The sequence below is a fragment of the Amblyraja radiata genome, chromosome 1, assembly GCF_010909765.2.
Source record: "Amblyraja radiata isolate CabotCenter1 chromosome 1, sAmbRad1.1.pri, whole genome shotgun sequence".
In the NCBI taxonomy this organism is placed as follows: domain Eukaryota; kingdom Metazoa; phylum Chordata; class Chondrichthyes; order Rajiformes; family Rajidae; genus Amblyraja; species Amblyraja radiata.
Genome location: NC_045956.1, coordinates 182,329,209 through 182,354,697, shown reverse-complemented (window position 1 = coordinate 182,354,697; position 25,489 = coordinate 182,329,209). Strand labels below are relative to the sequence as shown.

Sequence of the window (25,489 nt, the reverse complement as noted above, 5' to 3'; positions counted from 1 at the left end):
ACAACCTCGGAGGCAAAACAGTCTGTAAAACCGATTCTTCGAGCGCCCGGCTTGGCCGGCTGCCGACGTTCCCAACCACCCTGATTACGTGCGGCGAAACCGCAGCACGAGAATGCGACGCTCGGCCTGCCAATTGTTCAACCAAGGCTTTGTTGTTAAGTTTTATTGGAGGGATTTCGCTGGAACGGCAGGGAGAAAAACCGCCACTGCCAGTTGCTGTCTGTGACCAGAGGCGATGGATTGAGGACAATAGACAATAGGTGCAGGAGTAGGCCATTCGGCCCTTCGAGCCAGCACCGCCATTCAATGTGACCATGGCTGATCATCCCCAATCAGTACCCCGTTCCTGCCTTCTCCCCATATCCCCTGACTCCGCTATCTTTAAGAGCCATATCTAGCTCTCTTTTGAAAGTATCCAGAGAACCGGCCTCCACCACCTTCTGAGGTTTTAAGAGCCCTATCCTTTAGGACCGAGATGAAAAAAACATTTTTCACACAGAGAGTGGTGAATCTCTGGAACTCTCTGCCACAGAAGGTAGTTGAGGCCAGTTCATTGGCTATATTTAAGAGGGAGTTAGATGTGGCCCTTGTGGCTAAAGGGATCAGGGGGTATGGAGAGAAGGCAGGTACAGGATACTGAGTTGGATGATCAGCCATAATCATATTGAATGGCAGTGCAGGCTCGAAGGGCCGAATGGCCGACTCCTGCACCTATTTTCTATGTTTCTATGTTTCTATTTTGCTCTCTCTTGAAAGCATCCAGAGAACCGGCCTCCACTGCCCTCTGAGGCAGAGAATTCCACAGAAATACAGGATAAAGAGAGTCACCAACAGGTGACAGAAGGGAGATGAGAATCCTTTCAGGTAGCGTGTCATGATAGTTTGGTTTAGTTCAGAGAAGCAGCGTTGAAACAGGCCCTTCGGCCCACTGAATCCACGTCAACCATCGATCAATCGTTCACATCAGTTCAATGTTAGTGCAGGCAGGTGGGACTAAGGGAAAATAATTGTTCGGCACGGACTTGTAGGGCCAAGATGGCCTGTTTCCTTGCTGTAATTGTTATATGGTTATATGGTTAGTCTACTTCTGTACCCATTTCCTGCACACTAGGGTCAAGTCAAGTTTATTTGTCACATATAAACAAGATGTGCGGTGAAATGAAAGTGGCAATGCCTGCGGGATTGTGCAAAACAACAGAACAACAGAACAGAACCTTTATTTACTTTTTTTTTAAAGACTCCCTGGTGAGATCAGAGTTTACAGTCCTGATGGCCTGTGGGAAGAAACTCCGTCTCATCCTCTCTGTTGTTGCTACGTGACAGCGGAGGCGCTTGCCTGACCGTAGCGGCTGGAACAGTCCGTTGCTGGGGTGGTAGGGGTCCCTCATGGGCAATTCACAATGAATCTATAAACCTGAAGAATGGTCCCCACTCAAAACTTCACCTATCCATCTTCTGCAAAGATGCTGCCTGACCTGATGAAACTCTGCGGCATCTGCAGTAAACCAGCATCTGTAGTTCATTGTATAATAATAATAATAATAAATTTTATTTATGGGCGCCTTTCAAGAGTCTCAAGGACATCTTACAAAAATTGAGCATGTAGAGGAAAAACATGTAAGGGGAATGAAATAAATAGTAGAGACATGACTAGTACACAAAGTAAAGACAGAATTCAATACAAAACACAGTATGAGGCAATTAATGCACAGATGAAAAGGGACGGGGACGTGGGGCTAAGGATAGGCAGAGGTGAAGAGATGGGTCTTGAGGCGGGACTGGAAGATGGTGAGGGACACGGAATTGCGGATCAGTTGGGGGAGGGAGTTCCAGAGCCTGGGAGCTGCCCTGGAGAAGGCTCTGTCCCCAAAACTGCGGAGGTTGGACTTGTGGATTGTATCTACACATCTGCTGGTCTTTGAGATAATGTAGCACATTACAGCACAGGAACATTCAGGCCTTTCAACCCCATAATGTTTGGAGAGCATGCAAAACAAAGCTCTTCATGTTCCTCGGTAGTTGAGTCTATTGTCGCATGAACCGAGGTACAGTGAAAAGCTTTTGTTGCGTGCTATCCAGTCAGTGGAAAGACAATACATGATTACAATTGAGCCGTCCACAGTGTACAGATACAGGGTAAAGGGAATAACATGGGTAACGTTTAGTGCAAGATAAAGTCCAGAAAATATGAAACATATAAGATTGTTAAGGGGTTGGACAGGCTAGATGCAGGAAGATTGTTCCCGATGTTGGGGAAGTCCAGAACAAGGGGTCACAGTTTAAGGATAAGGGGGAAATCTTTTAGGACCGAGATGAGGAAAACATTTTTCACACAGAGAGTGGTGAATCTGTGGAATTCTCTGCCACAGAAGGTAGTTGAGGCCAGTTCATTGGCTATATTTAAGAGGGAGTGAGATGTGGCCCTTGTGGCTAAAGGGATCAGGGGGTATGGAGAGAAGGCAGTTACAGAATACTGAGTTGGATGATCAGCCATGATCATACTGAATGGCGGTGCAGGCTCGAAGGGCCGAATGGCCGACTCCTGCATCTATTTTCTATGTTTCTATGTTTCTATGTAATAAGGAGTAAGCCAATTAGAACGGAGACGAGGAAACACTTTTTCTCACAGAGAGTGGTGAGTCTGTGGAATTCTCTGCCTCAGAGGGTGGTGGAGGCCGGTTCTCTGGATGCTTTCAAGAGAGAGCTAGATAGGGCTCTTAAAGGTAACGGAGTCAGGGGATATGGGGAGAAGGCAGGAACATGGTACTGATTGGGGATGATCAGCCATGATCACATTGAATGGTGGTGCTGGCTCGAAGGGCCGAATGGCCTACTCCTGCACCTATTGTCTATTGTCTAAATGCCGATCAAAGATATTCCGAGGGTCTTCAATGATGTAGAAAGTGTTTCCGCGCTGCTCTCTGGTTGTGGTAGGATGGTTCAGTCGCCTGATGAGGGTAGATAGTAGCTCAGGACTGCTCACTAGTTGTTGGGCAAGTTGGTGGTACATATGACGCTCAGAAATTAAAGGTGCACATTGGCGCAGCGGTAGAGTTGCTGCCTTATCTTTAAACTGATCCTAAACCAAACAAAACTACACTACAGAAGACAGACACAAAATGGTGGACTAATGGCCCTGACCCACGGTACGAGTTCATTCCAAGAGCTCTTCCGAGTTTTAAAAAAATCAAACTCGTTGTAAGCACGGAGAATGAACGTAGCGGGTACATCGGAGCTCGGGGACGTCTCTTTGCGCTAACGGCAGGTAAGCTCGGGAAGACTCGCTAACGGCAGGTAAGCACGGGAAGACTCGTGAAGATTTTTCAACATGTTGAAAAATGTCCACGAGAGCCCCGAGTACCGACGAGTGGCCATTACCGTAAATCTCCGAGTTCGAATCAGGGCAAACTCGGGAGAACCCTTGGAATGAACTCGTACCGTGGGACGGGTTTAACGCAGTTGGACAGGCAGCATCTCTGGAGAGAAGGAATGGGTGACGTTTCGGGTCGAGACCCTTCTTCAGACTGAGAGTTAGGGGAGAGGGAAACGAGAGATATGGAAGGGGTAAGGTGTGAAAACGACAGATCAAAGCAGATGATGATAAGGAAATGTAGAGGTTCATTGTTAGCTGAGGGGAAAGTGACAATGTGGCATACAATCAATATTTAGCTGGATGGCAGTGTGAACTGTGAGGAGGATGCTATGAGAATGCAGGGTGACTTGGACAGGTTGGGTGAGTGGGCAGATGCAGTTTAATGTGGATAAATGTGAAGTTATCCACTTTGGCAGTAAAAACAGGAAGCCAGATTATTATCTAAATGGTGTCAAGTTTGGAAAAGGGGAAGTAGAATGAGATCTGGGAGTCCTTGTTTGTCAGTCTATGAAAGTAAGCATGCACGTACAAGCAGTGAAGAAACCGAATGGCATGTTGGCCTTCATAACACGAGGAGTTGAGTATAGGAGCAAAGAGGTCCTTCTGCAGTTGTATAGGGCCCTCGTGAGACCACACCTGGAGTATTGTATGCGGTTTTGGCCTACAAATGTGAGGAAGGACATTTTTGTTATTGAGGGAGTGCAGCGTAGGTTTACAAGGTTAATTCCTGGGATGGCGAGACTGTCATATGCTGAGAGAATGGAGTGGCTGGGCCTGTATATTTTAGGATGAGAATGGGATCTTGAAGGATGAGAGTTAACTTATTGAAACATATAAGATTATTAAGGGTTTGGACACGCTAGAGGCAGCAAACATGTTCCCGATGTTGGGGGAGTCCAGAACCAGGGGTCAAGGTTTAAGAATAAGGGGTAAGTATTTAGAACGGAGACGAGGAAACACTTCTTCACACAGAGAGTTGCCTCAGAAGGTGGTGGAGGCCGGTTCTCTGGATACTTTCAAAAGAGAGCTAGATAGGGCTCTTAAAGATAGCGGAGTCAGGGGATATGGGGAGAAGGCAGGAACGGGATACTGATTGTGGATGATCAGCCTTGATCACATTGAATGATCGGTGGAATAGAGCTGGTTCGAAGGGCCGAATGGCCTACTCCTGCACCTATTGTCTATTGTCTATTTAATCAGGACAGTATTCTTTAATCAGGACAATTCACTGTTGCACCAAACACCACAGCCCCACCGGGCTCGGACCTGCCCCGCAAAGAGTTGGTCGCCCTGAACCAGCTCTGTAGAGGGGTCGGCCGGTTCAACGCCAACATGCATCGCTGGGGGGCTACATCCATCAGCAGCCTGCGTGTGTGGAACAGACCAGCAAACAGCGCAGCAGCACCTCATTTTCGACTGCGCTGTCCTCCGCCCCCCCTGGTGGAGGGGTAGACCTCATGGCCCTCGACAATAGCACGTTGAACTGTCTGCAGCGCCTGGAGGCCGTCACATAACCTCTGCTGCCTCAAACGCAAGAAGAAGAAGGGCAGTAGAACTAGTTGGAGAACTAGGATGGAGAAGGGAGAGAGGGAAAGCAAAGATTATTTGAAGTTTGAGAAATCAATATTCATACATCAACATTCATGGGTTGTAAGCTACAGTTCCGTTTAGTTTATTGTCACGTGTACTTTAAGATGGCGCAAGAGTAATTGGATCTGCCCACTGAGTCATTGCTGGCTCTCTGTAGAGGAGTCCTCTTGGATGATGCATAACGGTAATGAGATTAATCTGTTTGAGATTTTGGATCGGGGTTAAAAGTGGTCAAGAAAAAACTCCTCTGCCTTTTTGAGCTGTATCCGTGACAATTTATTTGCCTCGAGTGCTTATCGGATTTCCTTTCCTGTTTCCACCTCCCTCGAAGACAATGTGCTCCAGGTGGCGCAGCGGTAGAGTTGCTGCCTCACAGCGCCAGAGACCCGGGTTCCATCCTGGCTACGGGTGCTGTCTGTACGGAGTTTACACCTTCTCCCTGTGACCTGCCTGGGTTTTCTCTGGGTGCTCCGGTTTCCTCCCACACTCCAAAGACATACAGGTTGTTGGTTAATTGGCATTGGTAAAATTTGTAAATTGTTCCTGGTGTGACAATTTACAAATTTGAGTTTAGTTTATTGTCACGTGTACCGAGGTACAGTGAAAAACTTTTGTTGCGTGCTAACCAGTCAGCGGAAAGACAATACATGATTACAATCGAGACGTCCACAATGTAGAGAAACATGATGAAGGGAATAACTTAAATAATGTTTAGTGCAAGATAAAGCCAGTAAATTCAGATCAAAGATAGAGATAGTCTGAGGATCTCCAATGAGGTAGCTCAGATAGTCGCCCTCTAGTTGTTGGTAGGATGATTCAGTTGCCTGATAACAGCTGGGAAGAAACTGATCCTGAATCTGGAGGTGAGCGTTTTCACACTTCTATACATTTTGCCTGATGGGAGAGGGGAGAAGAGGGACTGACTAGTGTCTGGAGTGATGGCTGGTCGGCACGGACTCGGTGGGCCGAAGGGCCTGTTTCCACACTATCTCAAAACTAGATCCATGGCACACGCTGTGGAAATAAAGTTCTTCGATGCTATTTAGAAGGGCCTGTCCCACTTAGGTGATTTTTCAACGGACTGCCGGCGACTGTCAAGTTGCCGGCAGCCGCCTGAAAAACCGGGAACTGGAACGGCGACTGTCAGAGTGGAACACGCGCGCGCACACACACACGCGCACACACACACACACACACACACACACACACACACACACACACACACACACACACACACACACACACACACACACACAGCCAGGGTAAGCGGGGGAGCGCTGACTGAAATTCACACGGTGCAAAGCCAAGGTGATACAGACACACATCACGATGAAAAGGAAGGTTAAGACGGCTAGTGCGGTAAGTCCTTTAAAAGAGGGGGGGGGGGGAGAAAGGGGGAGAAGGGGTGGAGACAACTTTTAAGAAGTCAGAGATACACGGCTGTGAAGCTCGGCGGACATTTAACATTACCGGTCGGTTATCCTTGGTTCTGAAAACTCCTGCTTACGTTTTTTTCCCGAATGAGCCAATGAAAATGTCCGGTCAGCAAAGGCGACTAGCTAAAACTACCTACGACTACCTCGACTACTTATAACTACATGGCAACCCCACGGCAACTGCACCTACGACTACAGGACTATCGATTATCTCCATGGCGACCAATTTTTGGTCGCAGAAACATTTTCAACACGTTGAAAAATTTGTGGCGACCATACTGAGGCCGCGAGGAGTTCCCAGAATGTGGGAACTCATCGCGACCATGAAGGAGACTCACCAGAGACCACCAACGAACAGGTGGCCACCATGTGGCGAGCGCAGAGTCTACTGCACTTGCCTAAAAAGTCGACTAAGTGAGACAGGCCCATTAGGATCGTCTACCCGTACAAATATAATGTGAGCATTCACTGTATCTTAGCCCCTCATTATCTCCAGGGCTCTGCTATTTACTGTGTAGGTCCTGCCTGGGTTTGACACGTTGCAACACCTCACAACAGAGTTGTACCTTCCGAAGAGTCCAGCAGGGACTATACGGGAAGTTGGACAATTTTATACTGGATAATTTTTACATTTACCAAGCCAATTAAACTGCAGACCTGCACGGCTTTGGAGTGTGGGAGGAAACCGAAGATCTCGGAGAAAACCCACGCAGGCCAGGGGGAGAACGTACAAACTCCGTACAGACAGCGCCCGTAGTCGGGATCGAACCCAGGCTGCATTTTGCTGTAAGGCAGCAACTCTACCGCTGCGCCCATAGTCAGGCTCCAACCCAGGCCTCTGACGATGTCAGGCAGCAATTCTACCGCTGTGCCACCATGCCACCCCACCCCTCCCTCTATTCTAAATGCTTTGTGTAAAGTAGATATCCTTCCTCACGCTCTACTATACTGCCTGTTCTGGACAGTCAGTCGAGATTTTTGTCCATGCTTATTGAGACGGGGTGTTTCTGACACAAGACAGGGTCGGTTCAGCAGTGGATGAATGAATCAAGACTTTATAACCATGCAAGTGTGAGGCGTCGCTCTTTGGGAGGTCGAATGTAAGGGGAAAGTTGCCATTCATTGACTGTGTTTATGGTGGCTGGCTGCTGGGTGAACTAATGAACCAGGATCTCCCACGTTGAGGCTAGTCATACCCTTGCTCACAAATGGTGGCAGTTGTTATACCCCTGGGACGGATGGTGGTTCTTCACTCCCAGTCTGACTCATAAGACTATTCCAGCCCTGGCAGGGCAAGGAAACATCGTTAGAATGAGCCCACTGTTACAAGTCAAGCAGCAGGCACAGATTTGGATCATGCTTCACTCCTCTGCACTCACTCACCATAATGGGCCTGTCTCACTTAGGCCACTTTTTAGGCGACTGAAGTCGCCACCATGTTCGCGGGTAGTTGCCGGGGAGTCGCCTTCATGGTCGTGAGGAGTTCCCGCATTTTGGGAACTAGTCACGGCCTCCTTACGGTCGCCCCGAATTTTTACAACATGTTGAAAAATTAGCGGCGACTGGAATGAAGCCGCCATGGAACATAGAACATAGAAACATAGAAAATAGGTGCAGGAGGAGGCCATTCGGTCCTTTTAGCCAGCACCGCCATTCATTGTGATCATGGCTGATCGTCCCCTATCAATAACCCGTGCCTGCCTTCTCCCCATATCCCTTGACTCCACTAGCCCCTAAAGCTCTATCTAACTCTCTCTTAAATCCATCCAGTGACTTGGTCTCCACTGCCCTCTGTGGCAGGGAATTCCATAAATTCACAACTCTCTGGGTGAACAAGTTTTTTCTCACCTCAGTCTTAAATGACCTCCCCTTTATTCTAAGAATTCTCGTGCCGTAGGTGGGTTGCCAGGAGGTCGAAGGTTCTCGTAGGTTGTAGCCGGTGCTGACCGGTGGATTTCATTGGCTCATTGGCGAAAAAAGGCGTAAGCAGTCGTTGTATCTCTGGCTTCTTAAAAGTTGTCTCCACTCCTTCTCCCTCCCTCTCCCCCTTCTCCCCACCCTCTTTGAAAGGACTTACCGTACACTGTGCTTTAGCCGTCTTAATTACAGCGCCAACCTTCCTGTTCATCGCGGTGTCACCTTGGCTTTGCGCCGTGTGAATTTCACTCAGACAGTGTTCCCCCCGCTTGTCCTGCATAACGGGCTGGTGAAGGAAGCGATGTGTGTGTGTGTGTTCCACTCTGACAGTCGCCGTTCCAGTAGCCAGTTTTTCAGGCGACTGCCGGCAACTTGACAGTCTCCGGCAGTCGCCTGAATAATCGCCTATGTGGGACAGGCCCATTATTTTCTGCTACTCTCAAATCTTCCCTCTAAACTGCATCTAGGGTGCACGGTGGTGCAGCGGCAGAGTTGCTGCCTTACAGCGCTTACAACGCCAGAGACCAGGGTTCCATCCTGACTACGGGTGCTGTCTGTACGGAGTTTGTACCTTCTCCCTGGGTTTTCTCCAGGATCTTCGGGGTTTCCTCCCACACTCCAAAGACGTACAGGTTTGTAGGTTAATTGGCTTGCTATAAGTGTAAATTATCCCTAGTGGGTGCAGGATAGTGTTAGTGTGCGGGGATCGCTGGTCAGTGCTGAGTCAGTGGGCCGAAGGGCCTGTTTCCGCGCTGTATCTCTAAACTAAACCAAACTAAACTAATCTGCTACCAAGATGTGGCTTTCCATTCTAGGACATCGGCAATATCCTGTTTCTTGAATGCTTTACTTTAGACTTCGATACAGCGCGGAAACAGGCTCTTCGGCCCCACCGTGTCCACGCCGACCAACGATCACCCCGTACACTAGCACTATCCTGCACACACTAGGGACAATTTACGATTCTTTTACCTAAAGCCAATTAACCTACAAACCTGTAAATCTTTGGAGTGTGGGAGGAAACCCACGTAGTCACATGGAGAATGTACAAACTCTATATGGACGGCTATGGTGGAAGGAGTAGGAGGGGGACCCACAGCCCCATTTATATCAACGGGTCGATGGTTGAAAGGGTCAAGAACTTCAAATTCCTGGGGGTGCACATCTCTGAAGATCTTTCCTGGTCCGAGAACACTAACGCAATTATCAAAAAAGCTCATCAGCGCCTCTACTTCCTGAGAAGATTACGGAGAGTCGGATTGTCAAGGAAGACTCTCTCTAACTTCTACAGGTGCACAGTAGAGAGCATGCTGACCGGTTGCATCGTGGCTTGGTTCGGAAATTTGAGCGCCCTGGAGAGGAAAAGACTACAAAAAGTAGTAAACACTGCCCAGTCCATCATCGGCTCTGACCTTCCTTCCATCGAGGGGATTTATCGCAGTCGCTGCCTCAAAAAGGCTGGCAGTATCATCAAAGACCCACACCATCCTGGCCACACACTCATCTCCCTGCTACCTTCAGGTAGAAGGTACAGGAGCCTGAAGACTGCAACAACCAGGTTCAGGAATAGCTACTTCCCCTCAGCCATCAGGCTATTAAACCTGGCTCGGACAAAACTCTGATTATTAGCAACCACTTTCTGTTATTTGCACTACCAGTTTATTTATTCATGTGTGTATATATTTATATCACGGTATATGGACACATTTATCTGTTTTGTAGTAAATGCCTACTATTTTCTGTGTGCTTAAGCAAAGCAAGAATTTCATTGTCCTATACAGGGACACATGACAATAAACTCACTTGAACTTGAACTTGAACTTGAACTTGGTGCAGATTTCACTGTCTTCCACACCTTACTCACACAAACCTGCAATGGATCTTAACTGTACTTTATTCTGTGGGCCTCAGTCACACAGACTTGTTTTTTTTAAATGTTATTCTCACATGTACCGAGGTACAGTGAAAAGCTTTTGTTGCGTGCTAACCAGTCAGCGGAAAGACACTACATGATTACAATCGAGCCTTTACAGTCTATGATACAGGCCTTAGATACATGATATCTACTCTACCGCTGCACCACCATGGGATCTTGTTCTGTTTTTCCCACCAAGGGTGGTGCAGCGGTAGAGTTGCTGCCTCACAGCGCCAGACACCCGGGTTCGATCCCGACTACAGGTGCGTTGGTTTTCTCCGAGATCTTCGGTTTGCTCCCACGCTCCAAAGTCGTACAGCTTTGTAGGTTACTTGGTTTGGTATAAGTGTAAATTGTCCCTAGTGTGTGCAGGGTAGCGTTAGTGTTGTGGGTCGGTACGGAACTCGGTGGGCCGAAGGGTCGATGTTTCCGCGCTGTATCTCGAAAACTAAAACTAAAAACTAAAGTTGTCAAGTGCCTCAGAGAAACAAAACAGGCATCCAGCTTCGATGATCTGAATCAACGCCGACCGCCATTCAGACTCGAGCTTGGCACAAAAAACATTGCGACCCCAAGCCCAGATCAATTTGTTAGCGTGCGCTGACAGCAGCTCTGGGGCGTGAGTGCACTGACGAGTTTAGCAGCTGGGTGAAGTGTGCAGGGGGGGGGGCAGCAAAGGTGTTGGCAGGCCGCTGATGAATCGCATGTGACACTGTGAGATGAATGATTCACCTCCATCTCTGGCCACCTATTTATCACTCGCAGCTGAAGACCGAGCGAGAAATCTGGCAATGAAAATCTAGTTCCCAAAGTGGAATTGTAAAGATACTTTGAGGGAGGCAGCTCTCTGCGTTTGATAACCCAGTGACAGATTTGAAGGGAGTCAAGAGTGTAAACGTATGTAAACGTATGTAAACGTATGTAAACGTATGTAAATGTATGTAAATGTAAATGTAAGAGAATAAACGTATTCTATTCTATTAATTGTCAAAATAAGGGCAGTTAATGCGTGAAACTGAGGACATAGGTTTAACATAGAAACATAGACAATAGGTGCAGGAGTAGGCCATTCGGCCCTTTTAGAGCCTGCACCGCCATTCAATGTGATCATGGCTGATCATCCAACTCAGTATCCCGTACCTGCCTTCTCTCCATGCCCCCTGATCCCTTTAGCCACAAGTGCCGCATCTAACTCCCTCTTAAATATAGCCAATGAACTGGCCTCAACTACCTTCCGTGGCAGATAATTCCAGAGATTCACCACTCTCTGTGTGAAAAATGTTTTTCTCATCTCGGTCCTAAAATACTTCCCCCTTATCCTTAAACTGTGACCCCTTGTTCTAGACTTCCCCAACATCGGGAACAATCTTCCTGCATCTAGCCTGTCCAACCGCTTAAGAATTTTGTAAGTTTCTATAAGATCCCCCCTCAATCTTCTAAATTCTAGCGAGTACAAGCCGAGTCTATCCAGTCTTTCTTCATATGAAAGTCCTGCCATCCCAGGAATCAGTCTGGTGAACCTTCTCTGTACTCCCTCTATGGCAAGAATGTCTTCAACTTTAAGGTGAAGGGGGAAAATATTTATTAGGAATCTGAGGGGTAACCTTTTCCACACAAAGGGTGGTAGGGGTATGGAACGAGCTGCCGGAGGAGGTAGTTGACCCAGTCAAACAATGGCACGGTGGCGTAGCGGTAGAGTTGCCGCCTCACAGCACCAGAGACCCGGGTTCCATCCTGACTACGGGTGCTGTCTGCACGGAGTTTGTACGTTCTCCCTGTGACCTGCGTGGGTTTTCTCCGAGAACTTTGGTTTCCTTCCATGCTCCAAAGGCGTACAGGTTTGTAGGTTGAATTTCTTGGTATAAATGTAAAAATTGTCCCTAGTGTGTGTAGGGTAGTGTTAATGTGCGGGGATCGCTGGTCGGTGCAGACTCGGTGGGCCAGAGGGCCTGTTTCCACCCTGATCTCCAAACTAGAGCGGGACTGTCATATGCTGAGAGAATGGAGCAGCTGGACTTGTACACTCTGGAATTTAGAAGGATGAGAGGAGATCTCATTGAAACATATAAGATTTTTAAGGGTTTGGTCACGCTAGAGGCAGGAAACATGTTCCCGATGTTGGGGGAGTCCAGAACCAGGGGCCACAGTTTAAGAATAAGGGGTAAGCCATTTAGAACAGAGATGAGGAAACACTTTTTCACACAGAGAGTGGTGAGTCTGTGGAATTCTCTGCCTCAGAGGGCGGTGGAGGCTGGTTCTCTGGATGCTTTCAAGAGGGAGCTAGATAGGGCTCTTAAAGATAGCGGAGTCAGGGGATATGGGGGAGAAGGCAGGAACTGGGTACTGATTGTGGATGATCAGCCATGATCACATTGAATGGCAGTGCTGGCTCGAAGGGCCGATTGACCTACTGTCTATTGTTTAAACTAAATAAACAGGTACAGATGACAGTGTGTGATCTTTGTCCTTCTTCTCCCCCAGTTCTGGAGATGTACAGCAAGTTACGAGAACAGATGAAGACTAAAAGGTAAGTTGCCGTCTTGCTTTACAACTTTCTTTTACTACTCTTTGGCTGTCATGGGCGTTGCATTGAAGCTGGAGTATCTCAGCAGCTCTGGAGAAAAGGAATAGGTGATGTTTCGGCTTGAGATGCGTCTTCAGACAGAGAGTCAGGGGAAAGTTATATACGTGAGCTATAGACGGTGATGTGGAGAGATAGAGAACAAATGAATGAAAGATGTGCAAAATAGTAACGATGATAAGGGCATTATTGCACCATTGGGCTAGGTGAAAATGAGTAAAAGACAATGAGACTCAACACGCCGACTTTGAAGGGAGACACAAAATGCTGGAGTAACTCAGTGGGACAGGCAGCATCTCTGGAGTGAAGGAATGGGCGAAGTTTTGGGTCGAGACCCTTCTTCAGACTTTGTTTGAAGAAAAAGGTCGACTTTGAATCCCGTACAACAACTTTGGTGGGGGAGAGACGGAGAGAGAGGGGACGCAAGGGTTACTGGAAGTTGGAGAAATCATTATTGATAAGAAAATGTCCGTGCGGCGCCCGTTTCTGATGGTTGGCGTGGACAAGATGCCCCTTTGTTATTCTGTGTAACTCCGATTCTGCAATGGACAATTGGCTGAAAAATCGTCTGTGTGAAGAAAATGCAAAGTCGGAACGGACTTTCATCAGAAAATATCCAATGTTGGATCCTAATGCTAACCCTGGAAAATGAGAAGACAACATTTCTAACTTGGGGGTGCATATTTGGCTGCTGTTCCCCCCCACATTTGCTTATTCATGCCATTTTAGCAGAGAAATCTCAGCTGGTGACAGGATCTTTATTGGGATTGAGTAAGATGCAACAGCATATTTGTAACTCTACCATCGTAAGTTGGAACTATGAATAATACCCGGCACAACCTTCCAATTTGGAAGAACGTTATAATCCTACAAAGCAATTCATTCGTCATGTCAGTGGTGGCTGTCAGTGGAGTGCACGTTGTCTGGTTGCATGACGGCCTGGTTCGGCAACTCGGATGCCTAGGAGCGAAGGAGACTGCAAAAAAGTGCTGGACACTGCCCGGTCCATCACGGGTACTGACCTCCCCTCCTATTGTGGACGCAGCCCAGACCATCACCCAAACCAACCTCCCTTCCATTAACTCCATCTACACCTCACGCTGCCTCGGCAAGGCCAGCAGCATCATCAAGGACCAGTCTCACCCCTGCCACTCCCTCTTCTCCCCTCTCCCATCGGGCAAGAGGTACAGAAGTGTGAAAACGCACACCTCCAGATTCAGGGACAGTTTCTTCCCAGCTGTTATCAGGCAACTGAGGCATCCTGCCACAACCAGAGAGCGGCGCTGAACTACTATCTACCTCTCTGGTGACCCTCGGACTATCCTTGACTGGACTTTGCTGGCTTTACCTTACACTGAACGTTATTCCCTTATCGTGTATCTGTACAGTGCAATGCAGTACGGGTATTATTATTATTATAACGGCTCGATTGTAATCATGTATTGTCTTTCTGCTGACTGGATAGCACGCAACAAAAGCTTTTCACTGTACCTTGATGCACGTGACAATAAACTAAACTGAACTCAAAGGGATTTACCGGGGTCGCTGCCTCAAGAAGGCAGCCAGCATCATCAGGGACCCATATCATACTGGCCACACGCTCACTTCACCCCTGCCATCGGGAAGAAGGTACAGGAGCCTGAAAACTGTAATGTCCAGGTTCAGGAACAGCTTCTTCCCTACAGCCATCAGGCTATTAAATGCGACAAACCGTCTAATTCAGAAATCGGAGGTTCAAAGAGACTTGGGAATGCGGGTGCAGGATTCCAAATTGGCTTGAAGGGCCGAATGGCCTACTCCTGCATCTATTGTCTATTGTCTAAGAAGTTAATATGCAAGTAGAATCGGTAGTATGAGAGAGCTAGAATACAAACACAGGGATGTAATGGTGAGGCTTGAGAAGGCGCTGGTCAGGCCGCATTTGGACCATTGTGAGCAGTTTTGGGGCCCATATCTGAGGAAGGATGTGCTGGCATTGGAGAGGATCCAGAGGAGGCTTACGGGAATGATCCCAGGAATGAGTGGGTTAACATATGATGAGCATTTCAAGGAACTGGAGTTTAGAAGAATGAAGGGGGGACTTCATTGAAACTTACTGAATAGCGACTGGCCTGGATAGAGCGGATGTGGAGAGGATGTTTCCATTAGCGGGAGAGTCTAGGACCATAGGGCACAACCTCAGAATAAAAGGACGCACCTTTAGAAAGGATATGAGGAATTTCTTTAGTCAGAGGGTGGTGGATCTGTGGAATTCATTGTCACAGACGGCTGTGGAGGCCAATGCATATTTTTAAGGCAGAGATAGGTTCTTGATTAGTACGGGTGTCAGGGGTTATGGGGAGAAGGCAGGAGAGAGAGATAGATCAGCCATGATTGAATGGCAGAGTAGACTTGATGGGCCGAATGGCCTAATTCTGCTCCTAGAAATTATGAAATTATGAACTACAACCTCTAAATAAGCTGTGAACTGGATAGACTTGGGGGCATTATTTTTGTATTTGCACTATTACTGTTTATTTTTATATTAGGTATATATACAGAACTTTTTTTGTTGTTTAGCATGGTGTTTACAGAATATTATGTTTATATATCTGTTAAACTGCTGCAAGTAAGAATTTCATTGCTCTGTTTCAAGACATTTGACAATACTTGACACTCTTGGAATTGTCAAGCAATTAGGAATGTGATTTATGTTACATAGTTACATAGGCTGGGTGAGTGGGCAAATGTTTGGCAGATGCAGTATAATGTGGATAAATGTGAGGTTATCCATTTTGGTGGCAAAAACAGGAAAGCAGACTATTATCTAAATGGTGGCCGACTAGGAAAAGGGGAGATGCAGCGAGACCTGGGTGTCATGGTACACCAGTCATTGAAAGTAGGCATGCAGGTGCAGCAGGCAGTGAAGAAAGCGAATGGTATGTTAGCTTTCATAGCAAAAGGATTTGAGTATAGGAGCAGGGAGGTTCTACTGCAGTTGTACAGGGCCTTGGTGAGACCACACCTGGAGTATTGCGTACAGTTTTGGTCTCCAAATCTGAGGAAGGACATTATTGCCCTAGAGGGAGTGCAGAGAAGGTTCACCAGACTGATTCCTGGGATGTCAGGACTGTCTTATGAAGAAAGACTGGATAGACTTGGTTTATACTCTCTAGAATTTAGGAGATTGAGAGGGGATCTTATAGAAACTTATAAAATTCTTAAGGGGTTGGACAGGCTAGATGCAGGAAGATTGCTCCCGATGTTGGGGAAGTCCAGGACAAGGGGTCACAGCTTAAGGATAAGGGGGAAATCCTTTAAAACCGAGATGAGAAGAACTTTTTTCACACAGAGAGTGGTGAATCTCTGGAACTCTCTGCCACAGAGGGTAGTCGAGGCCAGTTCATTGGCTATATTTAAGAGGGAGTTAGATGTGGCCCTTGTGGCTAAGGGGATCAGAGGGTATGGAGAGAAGGCAGGTACAGGATACTGAGTTGGATGATCGGGTCACCAAAACGTCGTAGCGTGATGCGGCGTGACTTGTCGGTGACGCGCCCTGACGCAGCGTGATGACGTATGACGCGCAGTGTTTTTTTCGAGCATTTCAAGGAACTGGAGTTTAGAAGAATGAAGGGGGGACTTCATTGAAACTTACTGAATAGCGACTGGCCTGGATAGAGCGGATGTGGAGAGGATGTTTCCATTAGCGGGAGAGTCTAGGACCATAGGGCACAACCTCAGAATAAAAGGACGCACCTTTAGAAAGGAGATGAGGAATTTCTTTAGTCAGAGGGTGGTGGATCTGTGGAATTCATTGTCACAGACGGCTGTGGAGTCTTGGTTTATTATAGACAATAGGTGCAGGGGTAGGCCATTCGGCCCTTCGAGCCAGCACCGCCATTCAGCTGATCATCCCCGATCAGTACCCCGTTCCTGCCTTCTCCCCATATCCCCTGACTCCGCTATCTTTAAGAGCCCTATCTAGCGCTCTTTTGAAAGTTTCCCACCGCCCTCTGAGGCAGAGAATTCCACAGATTCACAACTCTCTGTGAGAAAAAGTGTTTCCTCGTCTCCGTTCTAAATGGCTTACTCCTTATTCTTAAACTGTGGCCCCTGGTTCTGGACTCCCCCAACATTGGGAACATGTTTTCCATCTACTCCTTGCCATCTTCCACTTCTTGCGTGTGGCGTGCACAGCCTAAAGTTGTAGGCCAAGGGCAGACATCCAGGCCAGGACAGCATCAGTTGGTGGATGGCTTTGATGCTACCAGGGAAAAGCCTCAATGCGCAGTCATTCACGATGTGTGGGATGGTCTGGTCCGGATGTCCGCAGTCACAAGCAGGACTGTCTGTCGCCCTCCCCACTTATGCAGGTGATGGGCTGTTCTTGCATGGAGGGTGCGGATTCTGTTCAGGGTTAGCCATTGCTTGCGATTCAGGTCATAACCCGGTGGTTTCACTGTGGGGTCTGCGATCACCTCTCCATTGTTGGTGTTGGCATCTTTCCAGGCTCCGCGCCGCTCAGTCTTGGAGTCCAAGTCTTCCAGGGATTTAACGGAAGGGTTTGCGGGACTTCAGGCGTATGTTGGGCAGATTGTTCACATTGCCATGTGAACTTCTCTTTGACTATTTCAATCTCAGGACAGGAAATCAAAAGCTTGGCGGTAGAGTTAGACAGTCCGAACATTTTTTGCCAAGGTGGAAATATCAAAGACTTGAGGGTGTAGCTGAGAGTCATAGAGTCACCGCCATTCCAGTCCTGTTTCCGCCGCCCTCAAAGACCATGCGCTCCAGGTTGCGCAGCGGTAGAGTTGCTGCCTCACAGCGCCGGTGACCCAGGTTCCATCCTGACCACGGGTGCTGTCTGGACGGAGTGTGCGCCTTCTCCCCGCCACTTGCCTGAGTTTTCTCTGGGTGCTCCGGTTTCCTCCCACACACCAAAGACATGCAGGTTTGTAGGTTAATTGGCTTTGGTAAAATCTGTAAATTATCCCTAGTGTGTGTAGGATAGTGCTAGTGTTTGAGTTTGATTTATTGTCACGTAATAACGCCCAAGTTTCTTAACTGTTTCTTAAACGATAGGATAGTCCCAGCCTCAGCTCCCTCCTCTAGCGGCTCGTTCCATACACCTTGTGAAAAAGTTACCCCTCGGATTCCTATTAAATCTTTTCCCCTTCACCTTGATCCTATGTCCTCTGGTTCTCGATTCCCCTACTCTGGGCAAGAGACTGTGCATCTACCCGATTTAATCCTCTCATGATTTTGTGCACCTCTACATGATCACCCCTCATCCTCCTGCGCTCCATGGAATAGAGACCCAGCCTACTCAACCTCTCCCTATAGCTCACACCCTCTAGTCCTGGCAACATCCTCGTAAATCATTTCTGAACCCTTTCAAGCTTGACAACATCTTTCCTATAACATGGTGCCCAGAACTGAACACAATACTCTAAATGCGGTCTCACCAAATCTTATACAAGGCGTATATAGAGGTGTAGTTTAATTTAATTTAGTTAAGGGCGGAACGGTGACGCAGCAGCAGAGTTGCTGCCTCACAACGCCAGAGATCGTGACCTCGGGTGCCGTCTGTACGGAGTTTGTCCGTCCATCCCGTGACCAGCGTGGGTTTTCTCCGGGTGCTCCGGTTTCCTCCCACACTGCATAGACGCAGGTTTGACGTTTAATTGGCTACGGTAAAATTGTAAATTTCCCCTGGTGTTTGCAGGATAGTGTCAGTGTATGCAGATCGCCGGTCGGCAAGGGACTCGGTGGACCGAAGGGCCTAATTCCATGCTGTATCTCCAAGCTAAACTAAATTAAACTAAACTTGGAAATCAAAAGCATGATCATAGAGTTAAGGGCCTGTCCCACTTGGCGATTTCTGCCGGCATCATCGGGTCACCGAAACGTCGTAGCGTGATGCGGCGTGACTTGTCGGTGACGCGCCCTGACGCAGCGTGATGACGTATGACGCGCAGTGTTTTGTTCGAGTCTCGCAACGTATTTTTGTCAACGCTGGATTTTGAAATGTTCAAAATCTTTTGGCTACACTGATATGACTCCGAAAAAATCGCCAAGTTGGACAGGCCCTTTGGGGACAGTCAGAACCTTTTCCCCAGGGTGGAAATATCAAAGACGACAGGGCATAGCTTTAAGCTGAGAGGTTTAGTTTAGTGTAGTTTATCATCTATTGTTGGGCTGCTGCTGCTGTTGCAGTAGGGGTTTGAAAATGTGGAGCAATAGTAATGTGTGATTGCAGACCCACTTCTGTAGTCAGCACACAAAGGTTTAGTATGGTTTACGTTTATTGTCACGTGTACCGAGGTACAGTGAAAAGCTTTTGTTGCATGCTAAAGCCCCTGTCCCACTTTCACGACTTAATTCAAAACCTCTGCCGAGTTGAAAGGACCTAAAACAAAAAATCAGGATCGTGGTAATCCCACGAACTTCCACGAATATGTTCACGAACTCCTACGAGTATGTCTACGAATTCCCACGACTATTTCGATGCTCTCCTTACGAGTGAAAAGTTGCGATTTCTTTCATCCCCACCATTTTTTTACTCGTGGATATTTTTTATCGGGCTGGAAAAAACTTCCCGACTTACCCGATGCCACGAGTACCTACGGCTGGCATAGCGGGCCGCTACGATATATCTACGAACTAGAACGACCTCCTGCGGACTCGTTACGAACATTCGGCGAGTTTGAATCAAGGGGAAAACTCGGGAGAATTTGTGAATTACCTCGTAAAAGAGGGACAGGCCCTTAAAGAGTCAGCGGGAAGACGATACGGGATATGAGTCGCTAGGTTTAGGCGCCATCTTGGATCGGGTTTATACAATACCAAGCGGTTACAAAGAGGGTGGGAGGGTGCATGGAACGCGCTGCCAGGGGTGGTGGTGGTGGCAGATACTATAGTGGTGTTTAAGAGTCTTTTATAATTGTACATGGATACGCTTTTTCTCACAGAGAGTGGTGAGTCTGTGGAATTCTCTGCCTCAGAGGGCGGTGGAGGCCGGTTCTCTGGATGCTTTCATGAGAGAGTTAGATAGGGCTCTTAAAAATAGCGGAGTCAGAGGATATGGGGAGAAGGCAGGAACGGGGTACTGATTGTGGATGATCAGCCATGATCACAGTGAATGGCGGTGCTGGCTCGAAGGGCCAAATTGCCTACTCCTGCACCTATTGTCTATTGTCTATTGATATGCAGGGGATGGAGGGATAAGGATCGCAATAAGCACGCAGATGAGATTAGTTTGTCTTGGCATCATCTTCGGCACAGACATTGTGGGCTGAGGGACGTGTTCCTGTGCAGCACAGTTCTGCGTTCTATGTTAAGGGTGTCTTGTGGCTTTGGCAAGTCTCTTAACATTATGAGATGAGGTGCTAGCTTCACGTCTTGGCCACTGGACCTCCTTCAGCCAGTGTAATGGACAGACTGATGCCTCATGTTGTGCATCGTGTGAGAAGTGACTGCTGTTAGCATTGGCCAAGCTTCATGGCCGTCTGATTCCCGTTAATAGTTTCTTTGTCTTTTCTTCCATCTGTTCCCCATTTGTGTGACCTTACCAGCTCTGCAACCATCGCTGCCTTTGCTTGCATGTGCACTCCGAGTTGTCCTGAACACAAGTCTTTTTGGTGTCTCTCCTGCGTTAGCTCATAGAAACATAGAAAATAGGTGCAGGAGGAGGCCATTCGGCCCTTTGAGCCAGCACCGCCATCCATTGTGATCATTGCTGATTGTCCCCAATCAATAACCCGTGCCTGCCTTCTCCCCATATCCCTTGACTCCACTAGCCCCTAGAGCTCTGTCTAACTCTCTCTTAAATCCATCCAGTGACTTGGCCTCCACTGCCCTCTGTGGCAGGGAATTCCATAAATTCACAACCCTCTGGGTGTAAAGGTCAGTCTTAAATGACCTCCCCTTTATTCTAAGAACCTCCCCTTTCACCATCGAAGGTTGCTGCACAAAAAGCTGCCTCAAGGCAGCCAGTATCATCAAAGACTCACACCACTCTGGTACATGGATAGGACAGGTTTAGTGGTGCTGGCTCGTAGGGCCGAATGGCCTACCCCTGCACCTATTGTCTATTGTCTAGAGGGATGTGGGCCAAACGCGGGCTGGTGAGACTGGTGTAGATAGAGTCATAGAGCGATACAGCGTGGAGACAGGCCCTCCGGCCCAACTTGCCCACACCGGCAAACATGTCCCAGCTACACTAGTCCCACCTGCCTGCATTTGACCCATATCCCTCCAAACCTGTCCTATTCATGTACCTGTCTAACTGTTTCTTAAAAGTTGAGATAGTCCCTGCCTCAACTACCTCCTCTGGCAGCTTGCTTCATACACCCACCACCCTATGTGTGAAAAAGTTACCCCTCAGGTTCCTATTAAATCTTTCCGCCTTCACCTTGAACCTATGTCCTCTGGTCCTCGATTCCCCTACTCTGTGCAAGAGACACTGAGCGTCTACCCGATCTATTCCTCTCATGATTTTGTACACCTCGATAAGATCGCCCCTCATCCTCCTACACTCCAAGGAATAGAGTCCCAGCCTACTCAACCTCTCCCTATAGCTCACACCCTCGAGTCCTGTCAACATCCTCGTATATGTTGGTCCATGTGGGCAAGTTGGGCCACTGGGACCTGTTTCCTCGCTATATGACCCTGTGCCTCCATGGCACTAAATCTTTCTGTTTAAGAAGGAACTGCAGATGCTGGAAAATCAAAGGTAGACAAAAGTGCTGGTGCTGGAGAAACTCAGAGGGTGCAGCAGCATTTATGGGCCGAAAAGTTGCCTATTTCCTTCGCTCCATAGATGCTGCTGCACCCGCGGAGTTTCTCCAGCACTTTTGTCTACCACTAAAACTTCATCCTTGTCAAGTCCCCCCCCCCCACATGCTAACGACTGCTGTTAACACTCAGCATGAGTTGCAACAGCTCCCTGTCCGTGATCCAACTCGTTGTCACAGAAGCATGTGCGGCTGAGACACATGTTGTCCACTTCCTGATACGATACAAGGCTCATGAACTTGGCATCGCTGCGCGGTTCTGAGAAGCAGATGGCGGCCACAAGCCGTGCTCCTCTTTCAAAGCTGCTCGTGGGCCTGGATGGGGGCAGGGCACCGGATCAAGGGAAGGACGCAGACTGAAGAAGGGGCACGCATACAAGCTAAAGGGCCTATCCCACTGACGCGACTTTTCAGCGAGTGTCTTCGGCCTTCAAGCTCGAGGGCACTCGCCTGAAAAACCTCGAGCTGGATCGACCGTCAGGGATGAAACCGCGAGCCGGATCGACTGACTGCACACACACACACGCACGCACGCACGCACAAACACACACACACACACACACATGGCAAAGGCGGGGGCCAGGAAAAGCGGGGGAGCGCTGTCTGAAATTCACACTCGTGATGAAGAGGAAGGTAAAAGACGGCTGCACAGTGTACGGTAAGTCCTTTAGGGAGCGCGGGGGGGGGGGGGGGGGGGGAGAGAGAGAGAGAGGAAGAGAAGGGGAGACAAGGGGAGAGAAGGGGGGGAGAAGAAGTGGAGACACTTTTAAGAAGCCAGACAAATTATAATAAAGTGGGCATTTAACATTACCGGTCGGTTTTCCTTGGTCCTAAAAACTCCAATGAGCCATATAAAATGCCCGGTCAGGAAAGGAGATTGCCTACAGCTGCCCTCGACTGCCTAGCGACCCCACTCCACTGCACTACGAGTTCAAAAGAACCATGCCAACCAATTTTTACTCGTGGAACATTTTTCAGCATGGTGAAAAATTTCCCTCGACCAAACTGTGGCCGCAAGTATGCGGGAACTTCCCTCGAGCATGAAGGGGAGTTCCAGTGACCTCATAGGACCACGTGTCGACCATGCTGCGAGTTTGAGTCGAGGGCAAACTCTTCTAGACTCGCAGATTAGGTTGCCGCCCTTTACCGTGTACCTTTGTTATACAAATACTTTTATTCAGAAAATAAAAATAAACATACAGACTATTAACACGACCAAAGGCTGCCTATATGGACAGTTTACAAACAAACGCTCACCAGATTAATACATCGCCAACTTTATCAACAATACACTCGACCTCCCGCGGCGACCAGCCTCCAGTGTCCTCCAGAGTCCCCTTGGACACCGCGTGTTTCCTCTCCACGGACGTAGGCCCGGTAAAGGGGCAGGCAGCCAACCCTGATGTGGCCGTTGACTACCCGCTGCCTGGGCCCGCGAATGGCCATCTTGGCCAGGCCCCTTGTGTGTTGTGACTCTTGGCAGACCAATTTCCCTCGGGGGATGAATAAAGTTCTATCGTATCGTATTGTATCGTATTGTATCGTCTCGATGCTGCCAGTCCCGCTGAGTTATCCAGTTATTTGTGTCTATGGTTTAAACCAGCATCTGCAGTTCCTTCCCACACACAATTTTTTTTCGTATTTTGTCTTGGAAAGATAAGAACATTAGATCCGACTATTTATTGAAATACACAGGGTCCAAGAGAAATATTTGGCTTTAGACAATAGGTGCAGGAGTAGGCCATTCGGCCCTTCGAGCCAGCACCTCCATTCAATGTGATCATGGCTGATCATCCACAATCAGTAACCCGTTCCTGCCTTCTTCCCATATCCCATGACTCCGCTATTTTTAAGAGCCCTATCTAGCTCTCTCTTGAAAGTATCCAGAGAACCTGCCTCCACCACCCTCTGAGGCAGAGAATTCCACAGACTCACCACTCTCTGTGAGAAAAAGTGTTTCCTCGTCTCCGTTCTAAATGGCTTTTACTCCTTATTCTTAAACTGTAGCCCCTGGTTCTGGACTCCTCCAACATCGGGAACATGTTTCCTGCCTCTAGCGTGTCCAAACCCTTATATGTTGTGGCCCGGTGGTTGGGCCACTAGCTACACGAACCCTCGGCAGTCGGTCACGTGACTGGGCAATGGCAGGGAGGAGTTGTCACCGGATACAGGGGTGTGTCCTGGGATATAAAACGAACCCTGGTACAACCTTCTTCTCTCTCTCTCTTACTTCGAGCTGACCAGCTCTCTCCTCTCTTTGGGTGAGTGTCCTTCCACCTCAGCAGGGGCTCAGCTCGAGCCCACGAGGCAATAGCAACAGCAACTTTATGTTAGAGGACCAACGTGCATGTATAATGGAACTTTTATGCCTGAATAAAGTAACCCATTTGTTCACCACGTGTTTGGTGCCTCTACACTGTTTCAATAAGATCCCCTCTCATCCTTCTAAACTCCATAGTGTACAAGCCCAGCCGCTCCATTCTCTCATGGGTAGTCAGGGAGTCAGGGGATATGGGGAGAAGGCAGGAACGGGGTACTGATTGGGGATGATCTGCCATGATCACATTGAATGGCGGTGCTGGATCGAAGGGCTGAATGACCTATTCCTGCACCTATTGTCTATTGTCTATTACCACAATTGGATGTGTGCCTCTCTTTAAGATGGTGATGATTACTGTATCTTCGAGACTTCTGGTATGCCCTCCTCTTTCCAGATGTTGCAATAGTGTTTTTGTAACTGAAACTCTTTGACTTTTAAAACTTCAGTGCTGGCCCCAATTTGCTCCCAATGCCTTGTTTATTTTTGTTGGGACGTGACCTTCTGGATCTCTCTCTCACTGGTCTGGCAAGTCTGGCCCACATGGGTTGGTGTGGGATGGATGAATTAAAGGACACTTCATTCCTTTTTCTTTAGTCAGAGGGTGGTGAATCTGTGGAATTCTTTGCCACAGAAGGCTGCGGAGGCCAAGTCAGTGGATATTTTTAAGGCAGAGATAGACAGATTCTTGATTAGTACGGGTGGAATTCTGTGGAATTCTCTGCCTCAGAGGGTGGTGCAATGGGTTTCAGGTTGTGGGTCTCTTGGCAACAATCCCACGGAGAGTTACTGAGCACTTTCCGTTTGCAAAAGCTCTGTGGCCGGAGGAGATGGTGTCGGGCACTGCACACCATCTTGAGAAGAGAGCTGAGCCTGGGCCTCCAGCTGGAAGGTCAATGAGACATGTTCCCTGGCGTTGGACGCCTGCCACACCTCCTCCCCATCTGGATCGTGGGTTTGTGTGTCTTTGTGGCGCAGATGTGGGTCGCACTTTCCCAGGACTGGAAGCAAGATGTTAAACCCTGTCCTGGTGGTTTTGTTGAGTCTTCGAGCGTGGGATTCGAGGCGGGGAAGTCGCGGCAATGCGGCAAGGTGGGAACGTGGATCATAATGTCAATAGACAATAGGACCGCTATTCAATGTGGTCATGGCTGGTCATCCCCAATCAGTACCCCGTTCCCGCCATCTCCCCATATCCCCTGACTACGCTATCTTTAAGAGCCCTATCTAGCTCTCTCTTGAAAGCATCCAGAGAACCTGCCTCCCTGCCTCCACTGCCCTCTGAGGCAGAGAATTCCACAGACTTACCATTCTCTGTGAGAGAAAGTGTTTCTCGTCTCCGTTCTAAATGGCTTACCTCTTATTCTTAAACTGTGGCCCCTGGTTCTGGACTCCCCCAACATCGAGACCATGTTTCCTGCCTCTCCGTGTGTCCAAGCCTTTAACAATCTTATATGTTTCAATGAGAACCACTCTCATCCTTCTAAACTAGAGTGTACAAGCCCAGCTGCTCCATTCTCTAAGCATATGACTGTTCCGCCATCCCGGGAATTAACCTTGTAAACCTACGCTGCACTCCCTCAATA

At 48.3% G+C, this 25,489-nt stretch overlaps 1 protein-coding gene across 1 annotated transcript in view; it reads left to right on the top strand.

Moving 5' to 3' along the window:
- The window catches only part of exoc6b (exocyst complex component 6B), a 495,523-nt gene that overhangs the window by 102,043 nt on the left and 367,991 nt on the right, over window positions 1-25,489 (top strand). The window contains exon 5 of the mRNA XM_033043459.1: window positions 12,713-12,758. Coding sequence (XP_032899350.1) covers window positions 12,713-12,758 — 46 coding nt within the window. The remainder of the gene's footprint in view (window positions 1-12,712; window positions 12,759-25,489) is intronic.